This window comes from Ischnura elegans, chromosome 3 (assembly GCF_921293095.1).
Source record: "Ischnura elegans chromosome 3, ioIscEleg1.1, whole genome shotgun sequence".
NCBI classification, from domain to species: domain Eukaryota; kingdom Metazoa; phylum Arthropoda; class Insecta; order Odonata; family Coenagrionidae; genus Ischnura; species Ischnura elegans.
In genome coordinates this window covers 33,530,090-33,550,590 of record NC_060248.1, presented here as the reverse complement: position 1 = coordinate 33,550,590, position 20,501 = coordinate 33,530,090, and the positions used below count along the sequence as shown (strand labels likewise).

Genomic DNA, 20,501 nt, shown 5'->3' with positions numbered 1-20,501 from the left:
AGAATGTAAGATAAAATAGTGCATATTTTTCCAAGAAGCCAATAGGTATGTTATCTGTCTCGTTCTGCCGTCGATAATAGCCAATCACCGTTTAACCTTAACTTGGAAATGACGATTTTATAGAATAAAGTTTGAGTTGATTATGATGAATTGATGATAAAAATCATACAAAATCACCGATTAACATTTAATTCTCCTGATGGCCCTTATGTTGGCTTGAGGATGAAAACTACCCGCCCTAGCCGTAGAACACTTGAAACAATGTTTAAATAACATTTTTCTCCAGCATAACTTGATGTTTTTCAGATCGCTCCTTATAGTATGCTAGCAAATAGTTCACTAGATTGAATTAGTATATATTTATGTATCAAAGGTATCAGCGGCAAGGCTGTATATTTTTAATTGGCTCGGTGGAATGTGAGTAAACAGAAAAATAGGTCAAGTAATTCATTTGTTCAATGATGCTTTTCCATTTCTCCCGTTATTTCTCAGGTGTTTTGAGCTTATTGCGATTAATTGGCGAAAAAAATCATGCATCGATAGACATTTTATCATTCTGATTATTTGGCTTCCAGTTAAAAATCACAGGTACTCGCAGTGTCTGTAATATAGTAACGTTATACCATCATTCGGGGACCGACTGTAACCACTTGTGAATAAAGACCGTACAACGGTACCATTTTTTACGCCTCTTTAAGTTGTGATCATTGGTTCTCGCCGTACAAAACCTCTCGAACCGCTATTTAATGAATTACATTTTTCTCGACTGCGGTTGAATTTTTTTCCACCACGTCCCTTTTAGTATGCTGCCCCCTTTGTGTACATGTTTCTTTTCCCTTTCACCCGTGTGCTCGGGAGGCGCTGGTGTCATGCACGCCACGTGAGCAATGTTCCATTCCAATGCAATTCCGCCCGTCATTTCTCAGGTGTAGGTGTAGTATCTGTAGAATAGTAATGTTGTACGATCATTTTGAGGCCAAATGTAACTACTTGGAAATGAATTTCTTCATCATGACCTCAATTTATAAAGTAATTTATATAGTCTCGGAGTATAAGTTAGTGAAATGAAATACAAAAATGGCTGCCCTAGCTTTAATCGATAAACAAAGCGCAAATAAGCCCTAATGCAGATACAATATAATATCGACACGTCGGCAAACATTTTGCATTTCATTTCACTGGCCTATACTCCAAGACTATATAAATGACTACTTGTAAATAAATAGCGTACATCAATACCTACCATGTTAACGCCTCTTTAAGTTAAGAACACAGGCCCTAGCCGCACAAAACCACACGAACCGATATTTTTAATTACATTTTTCTCGGCCGCCACTGGATTTTTTCAGCGCGTCCCTTTGTGAACATGTTTCTCTTCTCTCTTTCGCGCCTGTGTGTGGGAGGCATTGGTGTCATGCACGCCACGTGAGCAATGTTCCGCACGGTTAGAGGACTCCATCACGGTGCATCACACGCAATCGCCCCTCTTACTCACGCGGCACTAACTTTCTTTTGTTTTTTTTTGTCTTCCGTAGGAGTCTCTTCTGCTGGCCGTCCCTCGCCTCCACTGCCACTCGCCGAGGCCCTCCAGTCCCCTGCCGGACGGGGACGCGGAGGGGCAGGCGGACGAGGCGTTCGGGGCCCGGAGGCGGCCCCCGGCGGCAGCGGCGGCGGCGTCGGGGGCGGAGGAGGTCGGGGGCAGCCTCCTCCGGCGCTGCTACCCGTCGGGGTCGTCGCAGGTGCCGTTCCTCCCCTCCGGGAGGCTGGGTGCCTGCTTGCCGCCATGCTACCACAGCGCCAAGACCATGGCCAAGCTCATCAAGGTGAGTTCAACTCTCTTGTCACACTCCCAAGGTTCCAATGTGGGTCTCAGCCCTTCAAGGGGACTGCAGAGATGGGGCCCAATTCCATCCCATGGAAGGCTGATTTCTGTTTCCACCTCGGTCGTATTCTAATCAGTTTCAAAAATTTCCGCGGCGAACGTTAACGGTGCACCAATAGTAGCAAGGTATCGAGGTCATCCGTGAGGTATATTCTTTAATTACGTTATTTATATTTCCAAAATTAATTCTATTATTTCACGTGATCTAGCGATTCAGGTAGGTTTGCATAGAATACTACGCATCAGTGGCGTAGCCAGGGGAGATCCGGGGGGTCCAGACCCAACCCCCCCCCCCCCCCGCAATATAAAATCACAATTATTTTCCTTCATAAAAGTAAACAAAATATTGAAAAATCGTAAGTTTACGAATAATTTCTTTAACTAGTGAAGTTTTTTCTATTACGAATAGTGTTTAAAAAATTTAATTGAAACAGGGTATATATTAAATACTGGTTAATGGTTATAGAAAAGTAACACCAGCGGGATAATCTAAAATGATTTTCGGCTTCTGCGAATGTGACCAAAATTAAAATGAAGCATCTCAGATCACGTGACGTGGCTGATTATTCCGATTGGTTGATTTCAACGATAGCGTTTGTTTGTATGCACTTTATTGCGATTATAATTTGTTTTTATTAAACTTGATGCGTAATAACTAGTAAATTTAATTAATAAATAACTTTAGGGTTTCAATTTGGGCTTCAGCTATGAATGCAGTTGACAGCTTTAGCCCGCATGGATACATTTATTCCAATCACCTGCAATGATTCTATTTGACCCCATGTGCATGGTTAACTTTCATCACCACTCCCGTTTAAAATGCGGTACTCGTTAATTGAGTATCCTCAGCAGTAAAATCCCAAAGACACTCGTTGTGCTTCCAAAGCATCCCATTACCCAATTAAATTCAATGCGTATTACTCAGCGCACTCGCGACGCTCGCGCTGGTTGGGAAAATTTAGATTTAGCGCGGCTCATTTTAGAATCGTAATCGAATCATAAGCATCAACAAACGCCCTCGATCCTTCCACGTTTTCCCAAGTGGCACCACTTGAGTCGTGGCCTTCCACTGGATTTCTTATCTCAGTTACAGCAAGGAATACCGTCCTCCTTCCACTTTTTAAAGAATTTTCCGAGAATATGCCCCCTTCATTCCTCTAGATTCAATCTCCCTTATAATGATGAGATTTATATTGATCAGAAATTACTTCATTCTAATCTGGAAATATAACTATGGATATGAAAAATGGAGTGCATTCTCAGTGCTAAAACTTATACTGAAAGTATTTTTTTAAGTATTCAACTCAGAAATAACATTTCATTAGTGAGTCTCGTTTCCTTCATAGAAATTTATGACGTTCAAAAGTTAGTATTGAAAAAGTTTTTCCGCGTTTTTGCGGAAAGATTATGACTGACTGTTTTTATGATAGAAAAATTATGAAAATGGTTTCCAAAATTTCTTTTCATGGTAAACACGCTGATTTTTTAATTATTCTGATATCTTTTAAAATAGCTTCGAAATAAAAACTTTATGTAAACCACGTTTTTCATCGAAATTTGCCCAGCCGCCATTTTAAAAATGGCTGCCAAATCCATTGTCCAATTCTATTGTCCTACTCTGTTCATTAGATCAAGTATTTTCCGTCATAAGTTATTTTCATTTACCATTATGGCTTCCATTTGTGGGAGCCCTAAGGTTATGCTGGAAAAAATAATTATTTTATGTAATTGCATTGTGTTTTAGGAATTTAGAGGATGCAACTTATGGCTTAGATCATTCCTACCATAAATAAGGGTAGAAAGGAAGGGTAACGAGAGACTTGGCGTCGGCATTAGCATTCTTATGAGATGGGTCCTTGCCTCATACCAGTACTTTTCTTCGTCCATCATTACTAGCCTGCACAAAGCATGAGGGGTCGGGAAGTCTCCGAAAACTCATCCCCACCGAATTCTAGTCGCACACGGTGGGAAGTCAACACAACCACTAAGCCCAACCGAACTCCTAATTTTGGTTCTATACGGCACAAATTTTAAAAGCCTCTTTCAATATAATTTATATTTTTGATTCTATGAAAATTTAGTGCAGTAACTCATTATCATTCAAGCGTTCTTCTAGGAAGGGGGAATATTTTTCCGCCTTAGTTTGCTAAGATTCGAATCATACCGCCGGCTCTAAGCCAGCGGTGACCATCTGTCTCTACTTTTGGTCTGTCTCTGCTGCTGTTCCTTTCTTCATGCTCATAAAAGAACACTCAGCACCAAAATTTCAACAAAAACATTCAGCCAAAAAAAGCAAATACATTTAGCAATTTTACTCAGGTAAAATATTAAGATCGATGGACCTTAAGGTACATGTAAATTAAAGTACCATGGTTAGAATTAGAGTCAAAATGTAGTGATTAATAACAGCCGTGGTTGTTATTGCCTAAGAAAATAACATTAGCAATTTTTTTTAAATCAGAGATAGCTTTGCATATGCGATGGTGGGAAAATTAAATCTAAATTTCCATTGATTGCGCTCGACATATTGTTGTAGCTTCATCAAGGCTCTCATCATTTCTGCATAATGTAAAAGTAATAAGGTTCTTTTCTGCTCATTGGAAATTACCCATGTTAATTGACTTGGTTTTTAGAAGGCTTTCCTTTGTGCCCTACTCACTATTGACTGTGAGAGAATCAATTTCATTTGTTTCTATGGGTCGATACCTTCGTCGCCTTCTGCTATCTGTCCGTACAGTTCCCTTGTACGTTGCGAATTAAAAGGCCACTCTGTTTTGAGTCTTCTCTCGCGATTGTTCGCTCCGGCAATGCCCACGTCTTTTCATTTCGAGCTATTTAGTCCAGGATCATTCCCCTCTTTAACCTCACCCTCGCGTCATTGCTGCAAATTATAATCCTCTAAGCTCCAGACGACCGCGTAAAGGAATCGAAGTCCCACGCAGAGGATTTCCCAATTTGCTCGGGTCGCCTGCCCTTAATTTTCAATCCCCGCCACCAGCGGCCCATTACGATGAATCCGGTCCAACAACAATGATCGCCAGCCTGAGCCAGGTGAGGGAAACGGCCAACTCTATTGTCACCTCGCGATCTCTCATTAACCTTCTTTGGCGGGCTTATTTTTTAGAATTTTATTTTAGGTGAATAAAAACGAACAAACTTTGTATTAATCCACCAATTTATTTACGCGGTACGACTAGTTTCGACGCAGCGGCGTCATCATCAGGTACCTTTATTTATTGAAATGAACTTCCACAAAGTTGAGCCTGTGACTATAGAGTTTATTTTAGGTCTCTCTAGCTATTTCCCAAGATACTTTTAGCATTAAGCTATTATTTATGTGTTTCAACAACATAATAGTTATATATTAGGCAGGTGGGTATCGTCATTTCCATAAAAATCAGATCGTATGCGATAATATAGAATCCTAAAAACCATGAAACTACTAATATTAATGTCTTTTCGTCATTACCACCTCTCTTTCAGTCAGAATTTCAACCCAAAGGTTTGTTAGGGTGAAGTTCATATAGTATAGGGTAGAGGTCCCCTCTTACTGAACTTAAGTCGTGTAAATAATTCACAGGGTAATTAATTCCTAAAGTTTGAAGATTATTGTTTAGGTTGTCTGAAAGATTGCCATGCAATCTCAATTAAATCCATGGAATACTTTTGGTTTAATGTCAATTGTGCTGCGCTTGTTACAATGGCTACCATTGGGCCCAAATGATAGTGTTGAATAGCACCTGTGATATTTATTCACTGAGAAAATGACATTAGCATAACAAAAATCTGAGGTAGCTTTGCATTCGCGATGGAAGGAAAATTAATCCAAAATTTCCATCGAATGCGCTCAAAAAAACATTACAGCATTCATCAGTAATTTTTATTACAATCACGGTGGTGTATTAAGTATGAGTTATCCTTTATGATATATTTATGAAATACAACTGCTGGTAATATCATCGTAATTTATGAGAAAAAATGTGCGAAGTTTGTGTTTAATCAAGCATCAAAATCCAGGGTTTCAGTTTTGCCTCAGTAGCATATACTACGTTCCAACTCGAGCATTCTCACCTTTTCCAATCGGTTTTCCTGGAAAAATATTGATTGTCTTCGTTCGGAGATAACAGATATATTCATTTCATATCACGCTCTCGTGAGGTTTTGGGAGGAGTTAAGCGCGTATGGCTCTGATAGCAGCGTTTTCCCAACGAGACACAATCGGCAATCGACTTCAGCTGTCGCCGTGCTGTTCGTGATCGGGCCATTGTGTCGTCATCTCCCATTGTCCCGTTGCGAGGCTCCAAAGCAGAAGGGCAATGAGGAGATGACTGGGAAACCCGGCGACGGCGTATGACTTTTTAACGGGAGTGTGCTCTTTCTCTTCGAGAAACCTCGCATCACAACACAGCTGGGCCATTCAAAAGCTCGTAGCACTGTAAAGCTAACTTTTAGAGGAACAAGAATGCGCATAATCGGTGAAAATCGCCGGTCCCTTGAAAATCTTCGATAAACCCTTTAATATCAACATTGAAATTGATGTGTGGTTGCAGAATTCTTATCTATTTTCTCCAGTACCGTAACTAGGAATATGCTTTGGGGGAAGGGGGATGAGATGGCCTGGAGTGGCGACACCCTCTCCCACCTTGGGGGGTTCGGGAAAATTTTTTTTCAAATGACATGCCAGGAAATAAATTTTACATCATTTTGGCACTAAAAAATTAACTTTAAGCATATGCAGTTACTATAAGTGAAAACTAGACAATGGTTTTGAATATTTTTTTTATTTCTCTGAAGCTTTGGGCGGAGATCTATCCCCCCCATAGTTACGCCACTGAATTTCTCTAATTGTAAGTTTCATCGTCGAGTCGTAGAAACAAGCATATTTCTTGTTGCGAATCAGTGGCATTAATATTCTATGCATTAATGATTATCTATGAATTTTTCTCGTTTTCTAAAACGACTAACATTAAGAAAAAGGGGTCATTCGATTTCACAGTACAAATGCATATATACAGTAATCTATTATCTTAGGAAAATAATCTTTAATAAAAAACCAACCAAAAAATATTATTTAAAAAATAGTGCTAACCTCTCTAAATTAAAACAAAAACTAGTATTTTCGATAAGGTGTTACCTAGCGACAAGAAACGACAAAGGAAAAGGGTTATTAAGGTCATCATGTAAAAGGTTTTATAAATTCCACCGTCTTCAGGGCACAAAATGACATTTTTTAAGGTTTCATGTTTTTACACTTTTACGAGTTCAAAAAAAATAATTGATATTAACGATTTTAAATTTTACTGTCTACATACTAGTTTAAAGAAAGGCCGTTTTGTGCCATTAAGACGGTAGCAGACTTTACCGCAAAAACGCTGGACTTTATTAACCAATTGACCAGGTGTGAACCCCGAGAAAACTTCAATATTATGTTATGTATAAAATAATTTATTGCTTAAATATCTGTTGAAACAGGGGATAAACGAAAAGTAGTTATCGTAGACCCAGCTTCGTAGGATCCGAAAGGGTTTTTCGATCACGGTATTATATAATTAATGTTTTAAAGAAGATAACGTAGTAACCTAGTGAGTACACATCTTGGCTGCTGTAGAATCAGAGTTTCAAATCCCTTGTGATGCTTTTGGACATCATCATGATTAGTCAACAATCCTAAGTTTGGTTTGACGCAGCTCTCCATTCCTTTCTCCTATCCGCTAGCCTTTTCATAGCGACGTATTTATTCTCTTTTTCATCCTTTTATGCAACTCATTCGGGGCCGTGGGATGGGGAGGGGATGTTGAAGACAGTGTTATAGGGTATAATGTTAGGTAAACGAGGGAGAGGAGGGAAGAGGATAGGATTTTAAGATAGATTGAAAGGGGGTAGGACTTACAGTGAACTGAAGAAGGCAGTGCTGGAAGTAAGGTAGGCTCCCAGAATTCTTCTTTAGTACTCCATGGAAACCTACAATAATCGGTAGAATACTATAAAAATAATGGCAATATTTGAAGATCATTTATTTGATCCATATTATATAATACCGGCCAGAATTCGCCATTTTTTTCCTATCTGAATCACCTCATGAATGAAGGTTCAAGTGAACATGACTTAACCATTAGATGTGACTTAAAGTTCAGCCACTCTTTCGTATCGTTGGGAGTGCTCCAATACGTGTTCTATTGATTTTATTCTCTTATGAACTTCATCCTGCACTAATTTACATTTTGCACGTTCATGCATGGAAGAAAATGCATGAATCATGTTTAAGTTGAGGACATGACTGCATTATACTAAGGTAAACGTTGGCCAGACCTTATGAAATTGGCCGTAAGGGTGCCATCCGTGAGGTCTATTGTCATTTTCGGTCTTGTTGAAAGGGCTGATGGCCGATGCATAGTTGCCCAACGGAGAGTCGTGGGAGGATTTCACTCCCGAAAAGGGAACCCTCCTCATCGCTAACCCTCGTCCCGTGTCCATCGATGACCCATTCTCCCTTCACCAGCCATCGCGTCTCACCATAACACCACTTCTACCACACCTTCTCGACGTCCATCTATCAAATCTCGTCCCTCATTCACGCGGACACAATTTGTAGGTGGGTATAGAGCAGGTAAGTGCGCTTGGAACCGCGGTGGCGATGCTACTGGTATAGCTTACAGTTGACCATCTTGCAGACAGCTCTGTGCCTCATGAATGCATTGGTGATCTCAGAAAATGTAAAACTCCTATCTACTCGTATAGAAACTAGGTCCCTGTGACGTCACGTGGAGTGGCATCGCATGGGCGCCACACTGGCCTTTTCAAATGAGGATAAAATTGACCATTGCCATTCGTCTAAGCCGGTATTTCTAAAACCAAATAATTTGTATACTATGAATACACTAATGGTGGGTAACGAATCGCAATCAATGCCTTACGTATTCTTTGATGAAGGAAACTACCCTATTTACATCATTTTGGCACTTAAAATTTAACTTAAAAAAGATGCAAATATCATGCGTCAAAACTATACAGTGGCTATACATTTTTTTTCTCTCTGTGGCGGGATCTATCCCCTCATCCCCCTCTATATGAGCGTCAGAGTCACTGCTTTGTCACCTTTCAATCTTGTCCTCCTTTTTGCATTAATAGTTGCTCTTCTGAAACAAGGAATGAAAAAACTCAAGTGGCCGTTTAATATCTCCCAACGCTCGTCCACCTTCCAAAAAATGTAATAGTTACAGTTTTATTGTCTAACCCTATTTCACCCAGTATTTTGGTAATAGCATTCGCATTCCTCGAAATATAAACAAGAATATGCTATGTCCATCCAATATCTTTAATTAGTCGCAAAACGAAAAAAGTTTGACGATCGAGCTACGGTGGGAATTGAAGTTGCGGCGATCTATCCGGGGGTACTGGGTTCGAATTCATTATCTGTGGATATTTTTCAGGAATCCTTTCTCCATATTGGGTTAGGTGTATAAAACAGTTAAAGAATACTTCTCCACTCATCGCATCGGACGTTAAGCTGTGTTTTACGATACGAATTTCTTTCAAATCAGGGCTACACCAACGCTCTTTTTTTTTTCAATAAATTTTTTCTATTACTTTAATGGCAGAAATGAACTTACCTCCTTCAAATGGTTAACTTCATCAATAAATTTTATCTATTACTTAAATGGCAGATATATACTTACCTCCTTCAAATAGTTGACTTCAGGGAAATGTTTGACGGCATTGTATGAAACATGGAAGCAAGTTATAATTTTAGCAATGGCAAAAACTGAAAGATAATTTATTTGAGTCATTTTTAAGTACCGACCAATGTTCACCATTTCTTCTCCTTTCTGAATCACCTCCCATAGTTGGATTCAAATGTACTGATAACTTAAATATTAGATATGGTGTTAAAGTTCTACCACATTTTTCATGTCATTAAAAGTTGGCCAATACGTATCCTATGGGTTTTATTCTCTTATAAACCGCACAGTTTCCAAGCGAATCTTCGTATTTTTTCCCGATCACCAGTCCTCTTTGGTGAAATGTCTTTAGTTTTATGTTACCTAGCTAGATTGAAAAGCTACCGACGCTTTATCTTTTTCGTCAAGTGAATGTGTCCTTCGCATTCTCTTCGAAACCTAGATCTACCGCTTCCTCCATTGGCGCACTCTTCTTCAGCAAGCCCAACTTTGTGGAGCAAGAGAAGGGGCAGTCCATTGGCTACGTTATCCTCTCATGCCATCGTCCTCGATCCGCTCCCATAAGTTCGGTGGCGATCTGGGCTTCACCTATCCCTTCCACCCCTTTGGGGCCCTTCGGTCAGAACGTCCCACAGGTATAGGAAGCGTGTGCACTCAGCCTTGGCCCTCCACTCCATGTGTGATTCGCAAAAACCGATCTCCAACCAAGTTCAACTCTCATTCCCTCCCTATTGGTCCGCAACTCTCCCTCACCTCTGCGGTTGCTACGGAGTGATGAACGGATCGCTTGCGGAGGAACAAAAAACGTTAAAAAAAAATACGGAAACGAACGACGAAAAAATTATAAACAAACCCCTGCTCTCTCAACTGTAAGGGCCTCTCTCAGCCAACACCTTTCTTCCAGTCTTCTTCCTGTACTTTTTTTTGTTTTCCAAATGCTCTTCTCCTTTTTGCCTCTCTCGCTTTGAATAAGGTATAAAACAAAAAAACATCGCTCCCAAAAACCGATCACCCGTCGCTCTTCATCGATTTGCCATTCCGTTTCTCCCTCTCTCTCTCTCCTCTCTCTTGCTGGCTTTTTCGGGAGGGAAAAAAGGGTAGAAAAAAAGGGTGTGTTTATTAATTAAAAGTGGGAGCTTCCCTTTCGGAGGTTCCTCATCGGTGCTCATTGAATCGTCCCCAGCCCTTATTCACTTGTTTTGCCGCACGTTCCCCTCCTCCCCCCCCCCCCCCGCCACCGCCCACCACTCTTTCCCTTCAAACGCATATAACGCACACAACTCCGCCGACTGACTGTACCTACCCTCTTCAGAATCACCGACACCCTTGCACAAAACAGCGCCCTACACTTCTCCCCTCCCCCTTCCAGCATGCGAGCCTTTTCAAACCGCCCTGTAAAGGTTGTCGTTGTTGTTGCGGGGAGGGGGAGAGAGGCACCGAGTCTTGTGTGTGTGAGTGTTGGTATGTTCAAGGCGCCGACTCGACAAAACTCCGCACCCTCCTGGTAGGTAGGCACACCCTCCTCACACCACTCCCCCCCCCCTTCCCCCTTTTGTGTGCTCCACGCACTTAGTGAGACATCGTCATAACACACCCGAATACTCCTCCCCCCCGTACCCCCCGCTCCAAACTCACTGCGAGAATAGGGACCCCTTTCTCCCTCCCCCCACAATGTTGTGTCCCTAATACCCCCCCCCCCCGTGTTTTGTCCCCACTCCTCTGTACCCCTCCTCCTCCCCCCCCCCCCTTCTGCAACATATATTCCCCACCCCATTTGCTAGGGTGATGAGCTGGGGAATCCTCTTCGGAAACTTGTCGACGTGGTCCAGCCGTCAGTCATTCGCGTTCCCGAGACAGCCGTGGTCGTCAGTCGTCTTCTGCCTTTAACACCGCCCGCCGTCCTCCTCTGGGAGCCAGCCTCCTCAGGGATCCGGCGGCCCACCGCGTGTCCCCAGCCGCACGCGCCACCTCGAAGGCTGCCGCGCTCTCCTACCAGTAACGTTCCTCGCCTGTCGAAAGAGAGTTATCCTTTTGGGAGTTTCGAGTAAGTTTGATTCCCGGCACTTGTTTCCCTCCCTGGGCCTTTACTTTCCAAGGAAACATCTGGTCGAGTTATACTTTCTCTTATACCAGCACTTCAGTCTTTCTTTAGTCACAACGTTAATCAATATCCTCTGGTTTTCCAGATCATCGCATTGCAATCGTTATTAAGGCTTAATGGTACACTTTGGTCGCGTAACTTTCCCCGTCTACAACCGCATTTTATTTCGAGTAATAATTCTAAGCAGTACTCCCTGAATGTAAGAACGAAACTGCTGTTCTTTTTATCGTGTATACTGACAGTTTATTCAGGGGTAACTTACAAGTAAGTCTCTTTAATGAATGATTCATTTATTGCTGACATTTCAATGCTCCCTCCGGCTTATTGTATCAATCCTTGCTCAAACACTTCATTATATTCCAAGGAATGGTTTGAAGAAGTATTCCCAGGACAATCAGGGCTGTGCATAGCCATCTTTTTTTACTGTAATCTACCATTGCTGCTACCTTTATCATTTTCAAAGTATGGGGCTTTGTTTTAGCCGGTATTGTTTCAGTATCCTTCTCACGTCTCTTACCTGTTCAAATAGTGTAAGTATTTTTGAAGTTGTGATTAAGTTTCTCTCCAGGCACTCTTATTCATCTTTTGTTCCAATTTTGGAATTTCCTTGCCAATAATTCCACCCAATCTGTGGTCAAGTTCTATGACTAATTATCTACAGCTATTTCCTGAATACGATTTGAAACTGAACTCTCTGTATTATCAGGAGAGCTATTTTCCATTCTGGTGTACATGGACATCCCGACACAACTAAATCCCCTTTGGAATATAAAGGTGTAATTCGCCCTCTCTTCATCTCTTGAAAGTTTTACCTGACGAAAAAGAAACTTTTCTTGGAGTTACGAGCTTTCCTACGTTCGTTTCCTTCACAAGGAATATATTTTAATTGATCTTTACTTGCTTAGATAGTTAGATATCATGTTAACCTCTGGTCTAGTTACTATCTCTCAAACTGAGAGTATATGTCATTCCAATCCATCAATATCCTTTCGAAAGTGTGGGGTGGCATGATGGCAAGATTTTTTTCTGTCGCTTTCCTTCCTATAGCAGTACCTCTTCTCTGTAAAGAGAGTTATTCTTTGGGAAATCGATTTCAACCAGGTAAATTTCCCACCACTAGTTTTCTAAGCTATGTCTTATGTAGTTGGTTAACTGCTTAGAGTTTTCGTGGTAGCTTTTCATTCACTTATTATCCCATTTAATGACAATTAGTTTCTCATAATTTTCTAGAACTCGTTTTATCATTAAATATTGTTTGCAACTTCATTTTCTACGGCTTTCTAGCACCCAAAAGTCAATCAATAACATCTTACATATATATTGTATTCTATTTCGTAATTCAATACCAAGATAATCTGGACTACCAGGACTGCACATTAGCACCCGGATGCCGTTGTCATCATTTTCATTCCTATTTTCTTTTCTGTGGTTTTCCTCGTTGGTGAGAACTGGTTACTAAATAATAACAGCTTATTTTTTAATTATGTCTAGGAATATTTCCAAATGACTGTTTTTCTCTGAGTTTCTCACTTTGAAAGGTACAAGATAGTTTCCGGCGAAGGGTGCCCTTTTTCTTCCCTTCACGAAGGGTGCCCTGAGATGGTAACAGTCTCGTCGGTTATTGCTGACAGTTGGCACCTTCGTGAGGATCTCGATTGTAACTGCTTACCTAAAAACTCCCTTTCAATTGATACAAAAGCGTTTTTGCCGAAAACTGCGAATTGTGGAAGAAAATTGGAAAGGCTGTTATTAGCATATAACACGCACTCTGAAATGATAACTCGACCTTGTACTAAGAGTTCATCCCATTATGAGGAAAGATTTCAACCAGAATTTTCTCGATTTTCAGAGCCGCGAATCGCCATTCTGGTCACTGTGGTCCCCTTGTGCTTATACCCTCTTCTGATCACAGTGTTGAGATATGCTAAGCCTCGCTTGTTAAGGGATGTCTACTTTTCTCAAAGCTCTCAAGAGCTGGAACAAATTGGGGCTCGATTTAATTTATAATTGGAGTATAATTTCTTCTTTTTCGGCGATTTTGATGTTTAAGAATGCGGTACACGTGATGTTTTCAATGCCATACAACAAGCTTCCAGATATTTACTTTTCCATGGTATTTTGATGAATTTCATACCAAGTCCCCAATCCCAAAGTATAATTCGCTCTAATTAACTCAAGCGCAAAAATATTGGGATTGCTATGGAAAAGGATTGCTACATGTGACTATCTCTTTGTCTAGACGACTTTACATGAACTTGCTAATATTATTGGTCGAAGGCGGGTTATGTTGGAATTGTAATTGCATGTTCCCCCTGCTTAGTCTTGTAACCCTCACCAATAGGCACAAACCTTTTATTTGTCCCATTTGGACATAATTTCTCATAAATAAATTTAATTCAGTCCTCGCTCCACTAAAATTTGAAATTTTCCCTCATGTTGGGATATTGGGATTGGATATGATCTCTAATCCCTTTACTGCATTAAGTTCTTCAGTTCAGGTAGATTTCACTCCTATAAGTCATTACTGCGTTGGAAAGACGGGGTAATTATACCCAGTCATTCAGCTTTTATGTCATTTTAGAATATTCAGCCTTTAAAGACTGGCAATTTCCTTTCGAAAACGCTTGCTTAGTGCACGTCTACTTAATTTTTAGGGTACCTTCTAAAAAAAGGTGGAAAGAGGCAAAGGGAATGATATTAAGGACAAAACTTCTCCAATCCACGTCTTCCATTGCTTCCTTTTTTGATGTGACAAAATGCCGCCACCTTTGGGTGAAGGAAAGAAATCTCTAGCCTACATATATGAAAGTAGACACGTAAAAATCGTTATCCAGCTATGATTGGTGTTGATTAATTGCTTTACCACTTCTCTTCCATTCTTTCTTCGTGCATCACTCGTGAGGAGAATTGTTGATCGTAAATCAACCATTTATGAGAGGTTTGCTGTCAACACGTAATTCAATGCCCTCAATATCTTGGAAGTATACCGTAAAAAAAAGTACCTCAGGGTTTTGTATTGATTCAGGTCGTTATTTCCGAAGACTTATGGTTCTTTGACTTTTTTCCATTCCATTGTAATTCGTGTCACTCCCCCTCTCCTTAATTGCGGTTTGCACAATCCGAGCCTCATTCTTTTGAGCTCAATCCGGTTTCAATGAGCAGGGGTTTCACGTCGGGAAACTGGGCCGGAGAAGACCAGAATACTTTAAAACCTTTTCTCAAAGGTGGCCGAAGAAAAATTAATGGTCATATTGAAGGGTTATGAGGTGTTATAATTGCTAAACGCCTACTGCTGGAGTGGAAGAATTGAGTGATAACTTTTTTGGTTGAACATTTAGTCCATGATAGTTGAAGAGTCGGTGACGAATAATCAAGGGCATTTATTAATTTTCATAAATGGTAACCCGCCAGATTCCATCGATTAAAACTTGTCAGGCTACGATGGATTATTTCTTTTTTCATTCGGTCGTGTGGCATGGGAGAAAGCTTCGTAATTCATAGTGAATCACGATCACTCTTACTTTATATGAGCGAATCACTTGGTATTCCAAATCACTGCATCGGTTTCCAAAACTTCACCTGATTTTATTTAGCTTTCATTGGGGTATTTGCGTATTCACCTTTGTTTTAATGTAATCTTGCAGAACATTTTTTCACTCACCCTTTATATTAATGTGTACCATATTTTGAGCATGATTAAGATGTGTTATATGTTTTGTGGAATCTATTACTAAGCTTTCCATATGCAAAAACGGTCTGTTGAGTTTAGCTGCGTGTACTTTGTGTTTAGTACTAATACGTTTCGTTTATGACAAGAGTCCAAAATATTCTATTATGATACCGAGATTTTTTTTATTTTTATCTTTAACCTATATCCTTGATAGACTTGCCTAATTCAAGTGCTCGATCGGAGAATTTTTACAAGCTTAAGCTATTTATTGATCAGTACTTTTAAAAAAATCAGTTTCCACGTATGCAAGGTGAAAAAATTTAACACAATATTTACTTCTGAGTTGATAGCTTTGCTTAAAATAGGGCAGCTGCAACTATCCTTGCAATTCTTGCAAAAAGTTTGATTTCAGACGATGCTACAAGACGATGCTACCTATTCCCCCTGTTCGAGTATGATCACGGCTATTGCTAAAATTTCAATTAATGGAGCGCAAAGATAATTTCTTCATTCGTTAGCTTTTGATTTTATATAATTTGTGTAAATGTTGCGAATGCCTGCAACAAATTGCTTGTTTTGTCCATCATGTGGCACAATTGTGAAAAATTCATGAACAATTAGTCTTATTTACTGTTCAGAATTGTTTTCCTTCATTAAATGTACAATTTCAAGATTGTCAAGCGCCATTTGTCTCCAAAGGGAATACAAGGAAATAAAACATCAAAAGGCCTTCCCTGTTTGCGCCTGTTCTGAGAAGTAATGCGTATGAATGACCACGATATCGTCTTTCGCTCCACAAACGACTGCAAAAAAAATTTCGTTTTTTTTTCGCACTGCTCTGATCCTTTAGCGGAGTAAACCGTGCCCTTTCACGGTCGATCGCCTTCCATTGTTACAGCGAGTTATCGATGACAAAAAAAAGATCGGAACGAGAACGACAAAACTATCGTACTCGTGCCGTCGACTGTCTTTTGTTATCCGTATATCTCATCTCGTCCGTCCTCTAGCAAACTGAGCTGGAGGGTAGATGGGCAATTAGAAACACTCTGGAGCGATACTACCAGATTATGCAACCCTCGCGCACCCTATAGACGTAGGCGGGTCACGTTAATCAGTCTTTGGTTAATGAGCACGTACGGGCAATCAGCTCCTACTATCCAACTCCTCAAAGCTCCTACTACCCTTCTCACATGTTTAGAATATTGTCTGGCTGATTGAGCAGCTTTTCATTCGTTGACGAGAATTCCACCAGACTGGTAATTTTTCTTTCGACTTCTCTTATTTTTAATATCCCTTTAGGAGAAACCCAATAAAATCCTATCATTAAGAATACTCTGTGATATTGTGTTGATATCATACCCTAAAGTACTCGGTAACTACATATTTTCCTCTTTATTGAATTTGAGACTGTAATGAAGAGTTTTCTGTTGTATGCATCCCCAAGATTCCAAGAGAGATCTTAAGAATTACGTTTAAATTTTCTTCGTCATTGGTCAAATCAATTCTTGACCTTATTTCTAAAATTTTCTATCTTGAAGTGGACGCATGAAGTTGTCCTTTCACTTGCAAAGGCAATTTTCATATGTATTACTCACCGTCGTATATAAATATGTGAAACACTATGTGTAATGTCCTTCTTAAACCGTAGCCAGTAATGAAATCCGAAGGTTAGCTGGGATATGTGCGTAGAGATCACCTCGGAGGAAGCCACGGACGCGTGAATATCATTCATGCAGGCTTGGGGGATCAATCAGTAGGTTTCTTTCCAGTGTTTTATTAATCAAACCTAGCTACGCAGGGTGGGTGATACGACAATTTTATAGTCTTTTATTTGCCCTCTTTCACAACGATTCTGTGGAAAAGTTTTTGCTTATTATACACTTATTCCTTTGCAATGCTATTCTCATTATGCTGTCCTCAGTACTGTAACTTATTTCCTTTGATATGCAATCAAATTAGTAATATTGTTCCTGCTGTCTATGTCTATAGTCATATACTTGTATATAAAAACACTACTTTTTCTAAATGAGATGTGTGAGAATATGCTGGACGTATTTGAGATTTGGGCATGGTGGAGAATAGAGAAGGTTAAATGCATGGAGAGAGAATATGAATCGAGTAAGTTCTAGGTGTAGAGCGCAAGGGAAGAAAACTTCCTGAGAAAATAACAATCCGGTAATTGTTGTGGCTGGAACGTGCATTTTTAGGGTGAAATAGGATATTGAAACTGCGATTGGAGGAAGAAGGTGGGAATCAGGTTGGTGTTGTGGCCAGTATTGACTGCACGCCCCGTGGGCTTGGTTTCAAATTTGGGCGATGCTAGAGAATTTTCAGAGGATTGAGTTTAGTGTGGAAGTCACTTCGAGCCTTGATACCTTAGGCGCCTTCCGTTACAGGCAGGCTGATGCTGACGCCGTATGGCACTAATGACTTAAGCTGTCGGTCGCCTCCACCAGGAAGAAGGTTGGACCAGAAAGGTAGGGGGAAGGAAGAGAAAAGGGATTGATTGAATAATAGATTAAATTGGTATTCTCAATGCCGCTCAGAATACTAAAATACGAGGTGAAAAGGAGGACTGGCCGGGGTGATTTGGAAAATATGCTTTATAAACCTACATCAACCAGTGTTAAATAAAAACTTTTGGGCTATGTCGCCGCGTCAATTTTTGGGTGGCCCCAACGTTTCCTGACCGATGCTGGTCGCTTTCTCAAGGGAATCTGAATGGATTACCTTGAGAAAGCAACCTGCATCGGTCGGGAAACGTTGGGGCCAACCAAAAATTGACGCGGCGATATAGCCCAAAAGTTTTTATTTAACATGACGAGTACCCGCGAAATTTTTAACGAAGAATCAACCGGTGGTCTGCCACATAATGATTATAAAGCATACTCTACTAATTATGGCACGTATTCATGGAATATTTAACCAATCACCCCATCCTGCCCCATTTCCACAATCAATCTCTCCCTTTGATTCAGCGCATTGCTAATTTTGCGGAACTGAAGAAAAATATGTAATCCTCTGGTTTGTTCAGTGAATTAATACCAGCATGTTGAATAATACACGCTTAGCTCGGTCACTTTGTGAAGATATTTTCTTATTTATTTTGACAATATTCACACATTTCTGTGTTTCTCTCGATTAAAAATTAATAAAATTAGAAACAGAGTAATGCTAAGTTAGTTCTTCCGTTCCCATGCGACAGAAGGTATCCTTAGGACATGTATAGTAGAGTAAATCATCTCAGCTTATTTCATATTAGGATGACATCGTTGTTTGTCGAGAGGTTATTATTTAATGCATTTTTCACGATCGTGTTTGTATATATCGATTCAAAGTTAGTAGAAAGGGAAATTGATTACGAATGAGTGGTCTTTAAGTTAAATCAACCGCTCTGATACGAAAGTAGTTATCCTTAGGATATGTATGCTGGGGTGAATGACATATTTTGTTGCATAGCTGATGACACATCAAGATGAGATATTTGTTTTGGATTAAAAAAATTAAACTTTATTTTTCCACAGAATATTTAATGAATTACCAGAATTTTTTAATTTCAATTCTATGGAAAAGCAAAGTTTAATTTTTTTCATCCAAAATGTTCTGCAAATTCCATAAATCATCGCCAGAAACCACCAACTTTATGAGATATTCGTTTTGTAAATAGGTGTTTACCCGATTTAACTTGTCTCGCCTCTTCTCTCCCCACTCCCGCCTCGTAATTGAACCCCGTGCCTCGCCCACCCCTTCCCCGCGAAGCACAGCCTTGCTTCGGGCGACCCCTTTCCCCCTAGTGGGATTCCCCCCAGACGCCGCCTCCCTCCGCATATTAACATCTCCTCAGCCACCGGGACATCCGCCACCTTCCGCTCCACTGAGCAAGCACCATCGTCCCATAATGCACCCCGATCCGCAGACTCCGTCCGCTTCTCATCTCCTCCCGAGGTTCAGGATGGTGGGGGTAGTTTGCGGAACATTACGAGGGCATGAGGGTAGGATCAGAGGGGAGGGTTAAGGGGTCGCTAAGTGGGGAAATGTACAATTTAGCCAAATCTACTCTTAATAATAGAATTTCACTCCTGAAAAGTGTGCTATCGAGTAGGCAGTTTAAAAATATATAGGCATGAGGGAGAGAAAAGTATTACTTTAACACATTTTTGGCCATTTTGGAACCTTACTCACCTTGTAAGCAACACTAATCATTTTTCGTGCCCCTCTATTACTTTATTTCTTAGGATATTTCAATTTTTTTTCATTTTTCACGATATAAACTACCATTTTAAACCATTCTTGAATTGTCTCTTTAGCAATGTCACTTGAGTGCAATAAAAGTGGTGTAGTATTTAATTATTTTAGTAATATTGATAAATAGTTATCAGTACGTGAAACACTATACATAATCAGAGAATTTCATACACTGTAAAATATACTCTACTCAACCACTCCTTTTTTTGTGACAGATTTTTGCCTTCCTGCCTTACGTAAGCAATGCCGTGATTCCCCTCCCATTTGCTAGTAAAAATAAGCTAACTTGTAATCCCCCTCTTTCTTAACACTTTCGAACGAACATTAATTAGTGATATTTTGCACTCAATGAAGCAAAGTCATAGCACTTCACTACACAAATATCAGCCATATTTACATGAATGAGTATACTTTCCGTAATTAATTACATACCATATTACAACTAAGCCGAAGCTACCAGCCCCGCATACTAATGATCGTAACGAGCACTCACTGTGTTTATAACAATTTGATTCGAGATTACTCCGGAGGGAATTTGTGTATGTTTTTCCTGGCCAACATTATTATCTTTAACGCTATGTAGGCAATTTTACCCCATAGAATAACTTTTTTAGCAATACACTTCATAAAAATGTAAAACTGAACTAATTTCACGCCTAATTACACGGATTGCTTGTTTAATTAGGTACTTCTTGAAATAAAATAATTTGCTAATGAAATGAATAATTTTACATTTTGAAGCATATCACTTTTCACAAAATAATATTTGGTAGAAAATTAATATTTAGAATCCACACTCTCTGTGAAACTATCGCTGCAAAGCCGAGCTATTTCAATGAGTTTACCCTCTATAATACCGGATAACTTTCATAGTTTATTGTTAGCCCAGGTGCATGTCGGGTAGTCTACAAATATTGGATACGA

General features: G+C 40.0%; 1 protein-coding gene across 1 annotated transcript in view; it reads left to right on the top strand.

The window, feature by feature from the left end:
• LOC124155644 (1-phosphatidylinositol 4,5-bisphosphate phosphodiesterase epsilon-1-like) overlaps positions 1–20,501 on the top strand; it is a 359,516-nt gene that overhangs the window by 247,949 nt on the left and 91,066 nt on the right. The window contains exon 6 of the mRNA XM_046529648.1: positions 1,536–1,823. Coding sequence (XP_046385604.1) covers positions 1,536–1,823 — 288 coding nt within the window. The remainder of the gene's footprint in view (positions 1–1,535; positions 1,824–20,501) is intronic.